The 14,969-nt window shown below is 35.8% G+C and overlaps 1 protein-coding gene across 14 annotated transcripts in view; it reads left to right on the top strand.

Moving 5' to 3' along the window:
* SPAG9 (sperm associated antigen 9) overlaps positions 1-14,969 on the top strand; it is a 140,702-nt gene that overhangs the window by 90,156 nt on the left and 35,577 nt on the right. For all 14 annotated transcript variants that reach the window (XM_033410927.2, XM_033410926.2, XM_012537737.3 and 11 more), the window contains 3 exons: positions 3,885-4,092; positions 4,639-4,738; positions 9,482-9,603. In XM_033410927.2, the coding sequence (XP_033266818.1) occupies positions 3,885-4,092; positions 4,639-4,738; positions 9,482-9,603 (430 nt within the window). The remainder of the gene's footprint in view (positions 1-3,884; positions 4,093-4,638; positions 4,739-9,481; positions 9,604-14,969) is intronic.

The raw sequence follows: 14,969 nt of genomic DNA, 5'->3' as shown, positions 1-14,969 counted from the left end.
GCGGGCGGACTCTCAACCACTGCGCCACCAGGGAAGCCCAGCTTGATGAAATTTTTATCAGATACTTTTGTATTAGGTGCCAGTCTCCAGCTCCAGGAAATAGTCAAATAATTTTGTCTTTTAATTTTAACAGGGGAGGAGGTGATAGAGGATTGAACTAGTAATGTATTTGATTTGTCTTTCTTCCCATTGGATATCAGCTCTGTATTTGAGATGCACAAAAGAAAATAGTTGGCTGTGTAATTCAGCTGATTTTATTAGCATATGGTTAATATTGCAATATTTGTAATCAAAGTTATTTTAAACACAAGGCAATAATGAATAGATAGTCCCAACTCATAAATAGTATAAATGGTTTTCTTTTCTCAAAACTTTCAAATTGAAAAGAGAATTTCATCTAGTTATAGTAAAACTTACTATCTCTAGTCTCTTTATATACCTAAAGAAATTGTTTTTGAGGGACTACCCTGGTGGCGCAGTGGTTAAGAATCCACCTGCCAATGCAGGGGACACGGGTTCGAGCCCTGGTCCGGGAAGATCCCACATGCTGTGGAGTAACTAAGCCTGTGCGCCACAACTACTGAGCCCGAGTGCTGCAACTACTGAAGCCCACGTGCCTAGAGCCCGTGCTCCACAACAAGAGAAACCATAAATAAATAAAGTGATGAAGACCCAACGCAGCCATACAAACAAATAAGTAGAAATTGTTTTTGAGACCATACTTCATATATAGATTTATATTCTGAATTTTATAATTTTCTTTTACTTAAAAATATATATATTTAGAAGTGCTAACAAGAGCATAGTAAAAGCAAAAGTCACTCATTATCAAACTACCCAGTGGCAACCACTTTTAGAATTGTCATGAGTGTCCTGACATAGCTCTTTCTAGCCATTCTTAGTTGATTATACTATACAGAACTGTTTTAGTCCCCAGTCTCTTCACAGAATATTGTGAATATTTTCCATCTCAGTAGGTATTCTTCTACAACACAGTTTTTTAAATTGCTGCATAGTATTCTGTTGTATGGATGTTCTATAATTTTCTTAATTTCCTATTTTGGAGCATTTAAGTTGTTTTCAGTTCTCTGCTGTTATAAATAACATCCTCTATCCATCTCTGATTATTTCCTTAAAAGTATATATATTTTCCAATTTAACATAACATTTTCCTATGTCATTGAAAATTCATTTTAAGTAAGTATTGTATGCTAATATGGATATGCCACTTCATTTTTCTTTTGATAGATTCTGAATCTCAGATGAGATTTGTTTTTGCTAAATGGATCATCTGTCATGGATATATATGTTTCTTAAAATGTTGATGAGCAATAAATAATCAGTAGCTGACCAACTATTATAAAAGTCCAAGTACAATATAAACTGTCAGAAAATGAGCCTAGCAAAAATTTACTAGGATGACGGTCTTCAGCAAATATTTGAGTTTTATCCACGTGTTAGAGCTTAAACCCACCAGAAGAGCTAAGATACTCAAAACTCTTAGTGAGTACAACATGCTAGGTCACAGTCTGACTTTATAGATTTCTCATTATTAAAAACAAAAATAAGGGGGGAATAACCTCCAGAAACCTGGGATAGGGATGAAGAGTGTGGGTGAGAGGACTATTGAAGGGATAAAGAGCTCTCGGTTTGCCATAGAGAATATATTTTCTTTTGCATGCCCTTTGTTCTCATCTGGTAATTGATTTATATTAGTTCAGCCATACATCAAAATGCATTATAGTAAATTAAAATATTAAGAGAAGAAAATGGAGATGAAACATTTTAATGTTGTAAAGCTAAGAGGTTTGGTGATGGTTAAGTTCTCCAAGTGTGATTACTTTCATTGTAGTTGCTGTCCATCATAGCATGTGTAAGTTGACTATATGTCAAAAAATGTTTTCTTATACTTGAAGAGAGTCTTAACCTTGAACACCCTCTTACTTTTCAGCACTTAAAATAACCTAAATCTCTCAGACAGTGTAAGATTGGTATAGTGTTAGTTATTTTTAATTGCTTGGATTCTATTCCATTATTTTTATAGCTATAATTTATTTTATTTTTATTGAACTATAGTTGATTTAGCTATAATGTATTTTAAACCATGTTCTTTAAAAGTTAAGAAAGATAAAATTTTAAAGAGGGAAATAAAAATCACTAATAATCATCCCCCACCATAGCACAATTTAATATATTTATATATTCTTTTTTTCTCCTTAGGCCAAAAGCATGTATTGCCAGATTTTCAAAGTTGTGCATAATGTATTGTTATAAATTGTAATAAATAGCCAACATTTTAAACACTTGGTATGTGTGAATACACCGCTAAGTCTTTATACAGAAAAATTTAGAATAATCCAATGAATTAGGTACCATTATCTCTATTTTACAGATGAGAAAACATAGCTATAGGAAGAATACATAACTTACCCAAAATTATACATTTGGTAAATTCACTAAATTCACCCTAATCATCATCATCATCATTACTAGTACTAAACATTTTGTCCCATTCTCTTTAAGACTGGGTACTTTGCTGTAAAGAACTGCCTCGTTATTGGTAGCTAGTGGACAGCTGTTTTTGATTATTTTGGAGTCACAAACCCCATTGAAAATCTGATAAAAGTTGTAGATTCTTTTCCTAGAAAAATTCATTGTACATAAATGTTTGCATAAATTTTCAGTCTGGGCATGTACTTCTTGAAGCCTATCTGTGGATCTTAGAAGTAGCTGTGAAATTTTAATGATTATATATAAATGACCTGGATTGCTTGTTAAACATGCAGATTACCTGATCTCACTGCCTAAAGTCTGGGCTTGGACTTAGAATCTGTCCTTTTTACAAGCACTTCAAGTGATCTGGATGCAGGATTTGTTTTCTTTTTTTGGTGACGCCTTGCTTGCAGGATCTTAGTTCCCCAACCAGGGATTGAACCCGGGCCATTGGCAGTAAAAGCACGGAGACCTAACCACTAGACCACCAGGGAATTCCCTGGATACAGGATGTTTTAAGAACACTGTTTACAAAACTGTATCCTGAGATTAAGAATCTTGTCATTCCATTGCTGTTTTAGAGTAGCTACCACACAGTACATGCTCTAAGTGTTTGGAAACAAGTCTTTATTATCAAATGATTTTACAAATTAGGACTGCCATTACAAACTCTGATGATGACAGTAATGTATGATTTTATTGCTAATACTGCCACTCTACTTTTATCTTCAGGTCTTCTATTTAGAAGAATCTCATGTATGTCTGGAAAAACATGATTGCTTAAATATTTCCTAATTACTTGAAAATAATCTGCAGAGATTATTTATTGATTTCCTTTGGTAATCAGTGACTTACTGTTTTTTTTTTTTTTTTTTGCGGTACGCGGGCCTCTCGCTGTTGTGGCCTCTCCCGCTGCAGAGCACAGGCTCCGGACGCGCAGGCCCAGCGGCCATGGCTCACGGGCCCAGCCGCTCCGCGGCATGCGGGATCCTCCCGGACCGGGGCACGAACCCCTGTCCCCTGCATCAGCAGGCGGACTCCCAACCACTGCGCCACCAAGGAAGCCCGACTTACTGTTTTTTTTTTTGTTTTTTTTTTTGTTTTGTGGTACACGGGCCTCTCACTGTTGTGGCCTACTCCCGTTGCGGAGCACAGGCTCCGGAGGCGCATGGCTCACGGGCCCAGCCGCTCCGCGGCATATGGGATCTTCCCGGACCGGGGCACGAACCTGTGTCCCCTGCATCGGCAGGCGGACTCTCAACCACTGCGCCACCAGGGAAGCCCTTACTGTTTTTTAATAGAATTTTCTTTCAAGTTTCTTGACCCATTTAAAAGATAGTTTTAAATAAATTACTTGTCAGAATGTTTTCCCTAATTATATTTATTCGTAGGATGAACTTTCTGATGTCAGCCAGGGAGGATCTAAAGCTACCACTCCAGCATCAACAACTGCTTCAGATGTGGCAGCAATTCCTAGTGATACTCCCTTACATGAAGAGAATGAAGGATTTGTGAAGGTTGCAGATACACCAGATAAGTTAGAGAGAAGCAAGCATATTGAAGTACAGGTAGTCCAAGAAACTAGAAATGTATCAACAGGTAAGTGACCCTACTTATTTATATACTGACAAAGTATTCAGTAAATCCAGATGTGGATATGACATCTTTGGGGTGTTACTGCCATAGATTTATAAAACTGTATTCAATTGTAAATAAGCTTTAAGATGTGATGATTATATAAAGTTTTAGAGAGAAAAGTGGTGGGGCAGTGGCTGAGGGGTTGAGAGCCTGAAAGGCAGGAGGACATTCTTTTTCTGTTCCCTACCTTAGGTCATTAGTCTTTGTCTTTAATATCTCTGTATTTCACCCCTTAAATACAAGGAAAACAGTGAGTTCTGGCCTGGTGTACACTGCACTGTGTCCAGAGAAACACAAATGAAAACGTCCTTTGGTTATTTTTTAGTTGCTCATATTTACTGTTAATTGAATATATGACATATTGTCTGTCTAACCTTGTGTTTCCTAGAATCAACTCTTTAAAATTTTTTATGATCAAATGATGTATTTACAACCATAGAAGCAATTTTCATAACAGGGGCAGTATGTATTATATGCATTGTTTTTGTTATCTTGTTCTTTCCTAAGACTCTGCTGAAAATGAAGAGAAGTCAGAAGTTCAGGCAATCATTGAATCCACTCCTGAGTTGGATATGGATAAAGATCTCAGTGGATATAAAGGCTCAAGGTACTGTAAAAGCCCGATTAGGACATCTTATCCTTCCCTTTCCCCTCTCCCAAAGCACACTGTTGTCCCCTGGTCTCTGACCAGATAAAATGCATTCAAATGTTTTGCTGAAGAAATGTTGATGTTATATTTCAGTTTTCTCTTTTTTGAAGCTGGATATTGTACATAGTTTAAATCTTCTGTGAAGTGTTACCTTTGCAGCATCAGGGACTAGGAGCATGTGGACGGATGGGGAAAAAAGACAGCCAAGGAGTATTCCCTACTTTGTGGAACTGGGAAAAACATAACAGCAAAAGTGGGGAAAATATAATTTGAAGAAACTTTATTCCTTCCCCCAATCAGGAAGAAGACAATGTATTCCCTTCAAAACTGTAATGATCTCATTACTAGAAGAAATTTGTCTCATTTTAGTATCATTTTACATGGGGAGGCTATTTAGAGGTTAGAAGAGAATGGTATGTATCATCTTAATGAAGATCATCTGAAATATATTGATGTTCAAGAATGTCACACAGGAGCTGCTGCCTTTTAATTTCTTCCATAAATTTTATTTTTTAATTAATTAACAATGGCCATAAAAATGTGTGCCATTTTTTTGATCACTGCTAGACCTTATATGCAGTAGCGGTTAAAAAGCATGAGCCTAGAATAAGACTACATGCATTCAAATCCTGACTTGGATTTGAATCTGAGGTAAGTTTCCTCATCCATAAAAGGGAATTATGATAATACTTCAGATGGCTGTAAGGAGTAAATGAATCAATATATGTTAAATCATTGGCAAAGTGTCCAGTTCAATAAATGTTAGCTAACATTATTGTTACCTTCATTATTGTTTTATATCATTTTATCTTAATTATAACCATATGAGGTTGATGTCTTCCCCCCCATTTTACAGATAAGGAAGCTCAGAGTTGTACAGTAACTTGTCCAAGGTTACCAAGCTGGCAAGAGGTGGAGCTGGGATTCAATCTAGGACTCTGATTTCAAAGGCTGTGCTCTATTAAAAGATTTTTTTCTTTATTGTTTATTTAAGAAATTAAACAATGCAGAGTGTAAAAAGTGAAATTTGCTTCTTATTCATCCTCTCCTAAACCTAAGAGATGCAGCTACTTACTAACAGTTGTGCGCTCTTGTCATTCTGAACCTGTTTTTAAAAATCAAAAACATTTTTATTAGACTAAAGCATGTATGGCAGTATTAAGGTCAAATCATAATACAAAATATGAAGGGCAATAGTAGGCCCTTACCCCTACTGACCCCTCATTCCCACTCCCAAGAGGCAGTCTCTATCACTTCTCAGGTCTCTTTGGGTATTTATCTTCAGGTATCTAAATCACATCCTATGCTGTTCTTCCTTGGTCTCTCTCTTTCTCAGTTGGGGTTCAGTGAGAAAATCAAGTCCTAATGCCCTAAGGCACCCCTTGTATATAATGAATTAGCTATACTCCTGTGCAGGGACTTCCCCAGTGGTCCAGTGATTGAGAATCTGCCTTGCAATGCAGGGCATGCCGGTTCAATCCCTCGTCAGGGAACTAGGATCCCACAAGCTGCGGGGCGGCTGGGCCCATGTGCCACAACTAGAGAGCCTGTGTGCTGCAACTACAGAGCCCACATGCTCTGGAGCCTGTGCACACTGCAACTACTGAGCCTGCACACCGCAGCTAGAGAGAAGCCCATGTACCGCAATGAAAGATCCCATGCGCCGTAACTAAGACCCGCTGCAGCCAAAAAATAAATAAATAAATATTTATACTCCTGTGCATCTAGAACAGTACTAGCTATATACTTTCTTTGGGAGAATTGAGCAAATAGTCACTCAAATCATTTTCTGTATCCTGTGGATCAAATGAGGAGTCCTGGTTTAAAAAAGGCTGCAATATTAGCTATTGACTTTATAGGGCATAGCTCTTTAAACCATCATCTTTCCTTTCATCCTCCCAATATAATTATATCTCAGTTTCTGTTAAATTAACATTCATTGTTTATATCATTACGATTATATAATTACTAATAACAGCCTAGCCACAGAATATACTATGATTACATTTCCTTTCTTTTACAACTTTGTTTTTCTTTAATTTAGTAAAGCCTCGGGGTTTTTTTGGTTTTGTTCTGTTTGTTTCTTTTGCTTAGGTTTCTACATACCTATCACTACTTCACTAACAGATACCCTGCAAATCATAAATGTAAACATTCTCAAAATGGCCAAATATAAATAAAACCAGTTTCCTGGAACCTTCTGTTACCGTTCTCCAATGTAGACATTTTTGTGTTTGCTCTGGTCCTGGAATTTGCCGTCATTTTCATGCTGGGAATTCTTTTCACTTCTCTCCTTTGTTCCATCTTCTATTTCCTGGATACCATGACATCTAGCTTCTTGATTTATGCCTTTGTTTTGACAGAAATATTCTTACTAGCTTTCCTGGCAAAGGCTGTTTTGGAAGTAAGTTTTTTGAGAACTTGAATGTGATAAATGTCATTTGAAGGAATGATAGTTTGGCTGGATATAGAATTCCAGGTTGGGAAATCTTCAGAAGTTTTTATTCAGAATTGTGAGGACATTAATTCATTGTCATGTTTAGTGGAGTGTTGCCATTTGGATTCGTGCTTTTTTAATATATTCTCTGTAAGCTTTTAGGATCTTTATCCCAGTTTGTTGTTGTTTTGTTTGTTTTTTCCTTTTTAAAAATTCATGATGATGTGTTCAATGTAGGCATCTTCTTTTGTATCTGCAGTAGTCCTTTCATCTGGAAATTCATATTTCCCCGTTGAGAAATCTTCTCTTATTTCTCCTTTTTGTTGTCTTTTCTTCTCTTTTTCTGAAACACTTATTAGGTAGATGTTGAACATTCTGGACTGACCCTCACAATTCCCTTTTTCCCCTCTTTTCTGTCTCTTCTATTTTTGTTATAATTTCTGGATGATTTCTTCAACTTTCTCTTTCAACCTTCGTCAATTTTTTTTCTAAAAGTTTTTTTGTTTTTCTTGGATAGGTACTTTTTATAACACCCTACAGTTCTCTTACAGATGTAACTTTATTATGAAAATAAAATAAAATTTTTTTTTTTAAGTTTTTGCTGCTGTCTGCATTCACTGTCTCCTTTTACTCTGAGTGTTTTGGACTCAATTTTATGATAGAGGCTTTCTTTGATTGTCTGGTTCTCTGTGGCTGTTTTGCTCATACTTAAGTAAATGACATTGATTCTCCAGTTTTCTGCCTATAACATTTAACCTTGGCTTCCATTGTTCAGGGAGCAATGCCAGGAGAAGGGAGGTCTCACTGTCCTGGAGGGTTGGATTTAGGTCTCATATAGCTTCTTGTGCTGTCTTTCATCACATCCCTCTATCTTATGTTCCCTCTTGCATGCTTCTCTCTGCAGATTGCTGGTTCCTTCAATTCCTGAGCCTTTCAGGGGTTCTGGCAGCATGCTGACTTCCTTCCTAAACACTAATGGCTTAAGTTGAAGCTTTGTCTGGTCTGTTAAATCAGTTTCTACTGTTTGCCCATCTGTTTTCTATCTTATATAATTTTGTTCACATTTCATCTGCTGTAGTTTCTTTTTCTGTTCCCTATGTCCTTGTGGGTGTATACTTTTTAAATTCCTTTACTGTCATTTCAGTTGAGTTTCTGAATTATTGGGTGATAAATGACTGTGTCCATCGTATTTAACTGGAAATCCTGTGCAGACTTTTTTCTATTAATGTAACACTAATGCACAAACACGTACATTTCCCCATTCTCCTCCATACCCCTGCAAAAAGGGCTTATATTATACATACTGTATTGCAACTTGCTTTATAAAAAGCACCTTTATATAATGGGTTTCTTTCATTTCTAAAGCTGTATTTTAATGTTTTTAAAGTTGAAACTTTCAGGTATATCCATAACTTATTTCATCTGTGCCCTGTTAATGATCACTTGGGTTGTTTCAACTTTTTGCTACTCTGACCATCCTTCTACGTACATAATTGCCTTCTTGTGACAGGGGCTTTGTAGGATTTTTTTTTTTATTTGTGGCCACGCTGCACAGCTTGCGGGATCTTAGTTCCCCAACCAGGGACTGAACCCCAGCCACTGCAGTGAAAGCACCAAGTCCTAACCACTGGACTGCCAGGGAATTCCCTGTAGGAATTTTTTTAACATCAAGTTCTTGGGTCAGTGGGTATTTACATTTTAAATTTTGATATTGCCAAGTTGCCCTTAAAAGAAAAATAAAATGGCCATGCTAATTTATACCCAGACAGCGTGGACCATGGTAGTTAAGATCATGGATTCTGAAGCCTGGCTGCCTGGGTTTGAGTCCTGCCTCTTTGACTCATTTGCTGGATGATCTTGGCAAATTCCATAACCTCTTTAGTTTCCTCTTCTGTAAAGTTGGGATAATAGCAGCAGATCTTTTGTAGAGTAGGTGTGAAGGTTTTAGTAAGGTAGTCTGTGAAAGGACTTAGACCAGTGCCTGAACAATGCAGAGTAGTGCTCTCTTTTAGCTGCCATTTACTGTTTGTGTTTGCTAGGATCTCACTGCAAAAACATTCTATATATTCATCAACAGTTCTCTCTGTGGAGTTTAATGGGAATCTCTTATGACACCCTTGAGAAATCCTTTTAAATTATATTTTATATGAAATGTAAATTACAGGTTAAAAATTCCTATGTAACTTAGCCTTTTGTATTCATTTTGCACAGTTGAAAACATCTTTCACTTATTTGTTGATTTGGTTTTGGTTTTTTCTGCCTAGCACTCCCACCAAAGGCATAGAGAACAAAGCTTTTGATCGCAATACAGAGTCTCTCTTTGAAGAACTATCTTCAGCTGGTTCAGGTCTAATTGGAGATGTGGATGAAGGAGCAGATTTACTAGGTATGATCGTTTATCTGAAGTAGTATCATACTGTTTTAAAAATAGATTTTTTAAATGACTTAATTGAAAATTTCTTTAAAATGTCTCTAACTGTCCAGTGGGGCAGAGTTATTGCACTTTTACATGATTAATAAGAATGTATTCTTTGAGATGATGAAAGTTTTAAATGAGAATATGTTCACTTATGGATGTGCCTAGAATTGAATTACATTTTAGTTTGTATTTTGAATTCATGTCACACAATTTATTGAACTCCTGCTATATTCTGAGAACAGTATTACATAGAAGAAGCACAGTGATATATGTATATATGGGGTATATGTATAGATGTATAGATTTATGGATTGATGTTAATTCCTGTCTTAAATAGCGTTCATTAAATCCTGTTGACCTTAATTAAATAAGAAATTATAACACTTGGTTTTTCTGAGATTTCACAGAGTATTCTGTTTTAGCTCTTTGGGAAATGTAATCATTTTAGAGTTTGTATTGTTGAAGAATATCTGGTTTGAAAAGGATAATGCATTTGGCTCTTCTACTATTTATCTGGTGACCTTTGCCAGATAGCTTAACCTCTCTGGGCATTAGTTTCTTTGTGCATAAAAAGAAAGAGTTCAAGAGTTGGACAAGCTGCGGCTCATGGGCCAAATCCAGCTCACCTCCTATGTGTACGAGTAGAGTTCACACAGCCACACTCATTTTTCACGGATTGTTTATAGTTTCTTTTACCCCACAACAGCAGAGTTAAGTTGTCTGTAACAGATTATGTGGTTTACAAAGCCTAAAATATTTACCATCTGACCCTCTACAGAAAAAGTTTGCTCTGCTCTAGGTGATCCCTAAAGTTCCTTTCAACAATAATTACATGAATGGGACTTCCCTGGATGTCCAGTGATTAAGACTCTGTGCTTCCACTGCAGGGGCACAGGTTCAATCCCTAGTCGGGGAACTAAAATCCCTCAAGCCATGAGGCGTGGCCAAAAAAAAAACTTACATGACATGTCAGTTAGCTTTGGTGTGCCTTTCTTATAACTTAAGACCTTACAGAAATGGAAAATGGTATAGTATTAAAAAAAAATCTATGCCTTTGGGATGGATTCTGGTCTCCAAACATTTTTTGTATCCCTTAGTGTAAATTCAGTACAGATTACACTGTTCTCAAAAGGTGCTGTTTGTCAGTTCTTGTGAACCTAGAGAGGTGTTACTTGCATTCATTTATGTTAAATTTATTGGTTACTAGTTATGTCCTCGACAAATATTTTTTGAAGGAAATACAAGTTCTGTCTAAACAGAGCTCACAGTCTTATGTAAAGTAAGAGAGATTGAAAGTACATAAACAAAACTGAGTTAGACATAGACTCCCACCATTAAAGTCTTAGTAAAACGTTGGATGCAATTGAATGAGCTTGCATTTCTCAAGAAAGGCTAAAAGATTAATTCTTAAGGAGCACTCCATTTTTACATTTAAATTTATACTTTTTGTTAAGATTAAATTATGCATGAAAAGTTCCTTTTAAGATTTGATTGGTTTAAGAAACTGATTCCCTGGCAAAAATTGAGGGGCAGATGCAAAAAAATGTTAGAAAGAAGAATTTTTTAATGTTTAAACTTATATTCAGATTTATATACAGTGAGGTTCAATTTTTTGTTTTAACAAATGCATAGAGTTGTATAACCACCACCAGAATCAATATACATCATCTAAAAAAAAATTCCTTCTTGCTTCCCCTTTGTATTTAACCAGAATGAAGTACTTTTTAAATGTTCTTTGTACACTCTGCTTCCTTATAATCCAGTATTGAGTAATATCATTATTGAGGTTATTGGCCCCAAACTTTCTTCCCTGTAGAGTTAAGAAGCCACATAGTACTTAGAAACAATTGTGGTCTTTTAAATCAAGTATTTTCCGAAAGCTTCCATTCTTTAAGTTAGAAAATGAAGCATAATAAATAGGTTAAAAGCAAAATTCTGATTTCCTTTCCACTTTGAAAAAAAGAAATAGACTGTAAACTACTGTCTTTTCCCTTTTGCAGATATTGATATATTTGTCTTTAGAATGTTCCAGATTAGAAGTTTTAATATATCACCTTAAGTGTAGTGACTTAAGCCTACATGAATACTTTTGGTCAAAGATGTTAAATGACATCTCCAAGGCACATAGTTTTTCCTTGGCTTCTCTTCTGGTCAGTTCAGTGATAGTAATTGCAGTGTAATACTCACTAAATGGAACATAGTTAAACTAGTAAAATTGTTTCTCACAAAGTTCCTTAAATGAACGTTGGTTGATAAATAAGTACATAGTCCATTTCTATAACTCATTATTCATTTTTCTAATTGCTGTGTTGTTGTAAAACTCTTCCCTTGTTTTTGAAATCATTATGCATGTAGTCAGTATTTAGATTACTTTTTTCAGATTTTAATAATTTAAAAGAGATAATCCCCCAGAATTTGTCCTTTATCTTGATTGATGTCTCATCCCTTGACTTTATTTCCAATGATCCTTTTCTCTATTCACTTTAGTCACTTACCCTCCATGGCCACGTTCTAGAACTTGGAAATCATACATTCATGCATCCTACTCTTGAGATTTTCATTCTCTTGATTAAATTCTATTTTTTCAACTTCACTATTTTTACTAACTTCTTCCTGTTATCATTTAAACATGTTCAGGTCTTTTCCATTTTAAAATAAAACTACTGCCCTCCTCTGACTCCCTATCTTTAGTACCTTTCCACCCTATCACTTACTCTTCTCCCATTTCCAGGCGTGCTTTTTTGCAGAAATATCGGTGAGGTAGGCGTCTGTTATGAGCCTGGCACTATTCTAGATGCTTGTGATACACCAGTGGACAAAATAGACTTCTTGAAAGGGTGGCTACTTTTAACTGGGAGGATTTCCCCAGTCCCACTTGCACCTCATCTGACTACAATCTGGCATTCTGCCCCACACTAACCTTCCCTGAAACAACTTCTTGTTTGCTATATCCAGCTGTTCCTTCTAAGTTATTTCACATGACTTCTCAAATAGCATTTGTCTTTAAAACGGTCTTTGCTGGGTTTCTGTGGTATCAGACTTCCCTGCATTCGTTCCTGCCTCTGACTATTTCTTTTCAGTCTTCTTTGCAGGACCCTCTTTCTCCGCCCATTTTTCAGGTGTTCCTGGCCCAGTCTTGCTTCCATGTTTGGGAGGTCTGATTTGCTCTTGTTTCTTGGCTTTCATGGCTAATTGCTCCCAAGTCTTTCTCTCCGTCCAAGATTTTTTTCTACAGCCCCAGACTATTACTTCCAAACAGCCCATTAGACATCTTTAAGATGATTTGTAGAACTTTATAGTTGATATGCCTAAAGCTCAGTTCATCAGCATCTTTCTTTATTGTCCTGTCCCCAAAGGCTGTTCTTATACCAGCATATACTACCTCAGTGAATAACCTCACCATCAACTCAGTTCTCCATCCTAAATCTCTCACACTTCCCTCAAAACCAGTCATGAAGGATTGTTTGCGTCCTTTCTTAAAAAAGAAAATCTATGTATCTGTCTCTGTATCTCCTTCTTGCCTCTGATTAAATGGAATATCCTCCTCCAGGAGTTCTGCCTTGATCCCCTAGTTAAAGCTCAGTTGTCTGGAAACATATTCCCATAGGACTGCAGTTTATTATGCAACTCTTCATAATACTTTATTGTAGTTTTTTAGTGTGCCTGTCTCTCTGGCTAGACGATAAGCTCAATGTGGCAAAGACAACTATATCTTTTGCTCACTGTTGAGTCTTTGGGACATAGCACAGCAGCTAAGTGAATGGATTGTTAAATAGTTTTAACAGTTTTGTTTCACCTCTAAACCTACGCTTCTTTACCTTTTGGAATTAAAACTCCTTTACAGGAGAATTTGTAAGAGAGTAGTGTACTTTTGGAAAAGTGCACATACAGAAATAGATAAAATTGTGTATACTTTCTCAAGGAAGTGACAGATAATCCAGAGCCCATCTATGGACTGAGCTTGAGAATCAGTGCTAAAATCCAAATGAGATGTCTATTTTTAAAACCGTCAGGCAGTTTTTTTGCTTGTTTTAATAGGTAAGGTTTTCAAATATGTCAGACCTAAGTTTATGCTTAGTTGAAGTCATGAATAGAAATGGGGCCACTTCAAGTTACGTTTTTCTTATAGTTATTAGTTAGTTTTTATTGATACATTTCAAAGTGAAAATTTTGGACGATCCTATTGGTTATATATTAAATTTATACACTAGATTTTAGGAGAACTCTTCATTGGGAAGGTGTAAACTCTAGAAACTACATTATAGGATATGATTTCCATAGAGTACATGTTTCAAAAATTTTTCCTATTTATAATATTTATACTTTATTGTGTTTGGTTTCTCCACATCTTTTCAATTTTATTGGCTCCTCTCTCTCATTTTGAAATAAGTGAGTGTAGATCTTGCTTTCTGAAAACAATCTAATTGAGATTCTCATTCGTTTTTTCTCTTGGGCTGCTTACCCAGGGGAATATTCTGGTGTGTATGCTTTTAAATTCTTTAATATTACTGCTTTTTAAGCTAGGTGGTCTTGGCTGCTGTTCTCATTTAATGCTTTCTCTTTTTTTTTTCTCTGCTCAACTATTTTTCCCCCTGCATATATTTTCAGCTTTTATGCTTATCTCCCTATGTGCTTGAGAGTTTAGCAAACATAGTCATTATATAAACTTTTTTCACCCAACCTTAACCATATTTCTTTTGACTCTATAGCTTTATTGAAAAGTTAACATTAGTGTTTAAAGCAAATATTTCAACATATCTTGTCAAAATTCATTTTTAAATTGGAATTTGGAAACTTTTAGTTTGTCTTTATTTTCAGCTTTTGGAAATATGTAGATGATTAAATAAGCTACTGTTTCTGATATTTATTCTTCATGGCAGAAGTACCTTCTTCTTTAAGAATATTTGAGGTAATTATAATACAGACAAAATATGAGTCCATATGTGAGCATTGAACTTTTAGCATTCCTAGATTAGTTGCGTTTTAAATTATCTTTAAGTTATTTGAAATATTACCTTTTTTTAAAATAAAGAGACATGTTAACTCCTTTAACTTACATTGTTTTCATTAGAGTTATTTACTTCCTTTTTTAGGTGGGTTATGAATATTACTTCCATTATATGTGATTTACCAATATTAGTGGAGTGATGGGTTTTTTGTTGTGCTTGCTTTGCTCTGTTGTAACTTTCTGAGGTATATTCCCTAATGTGTTGTTTGATTTCTTCAGTTTCTTGTGAGTAGCAAACTAAATAGCTTTCTTCTCCCTAAAGATCACTACATTGGATCTTGCATTGAATGCTCTACCGCCTACCTTACAGTACTCATTAAATTAT

This window comes from Orcinus orca, chromosome 19, assembly GCF_937001465.1.
Source record: "Orcinus orca chromosome 19, mOrcOrc1.1, whole genome shotgun sequence".
Lineage (NCBI taxonomy): Eukaryota > Metazoa > Chordata > Mammalia > Artiodactyla > Delphinidae > Orcinus > Orcinus orca.
The sequence above is the reverse complement of the archived record's forward strand: the minus strand, read 5'-3'. Positions and strand labels throughout refer to the sequence as shown.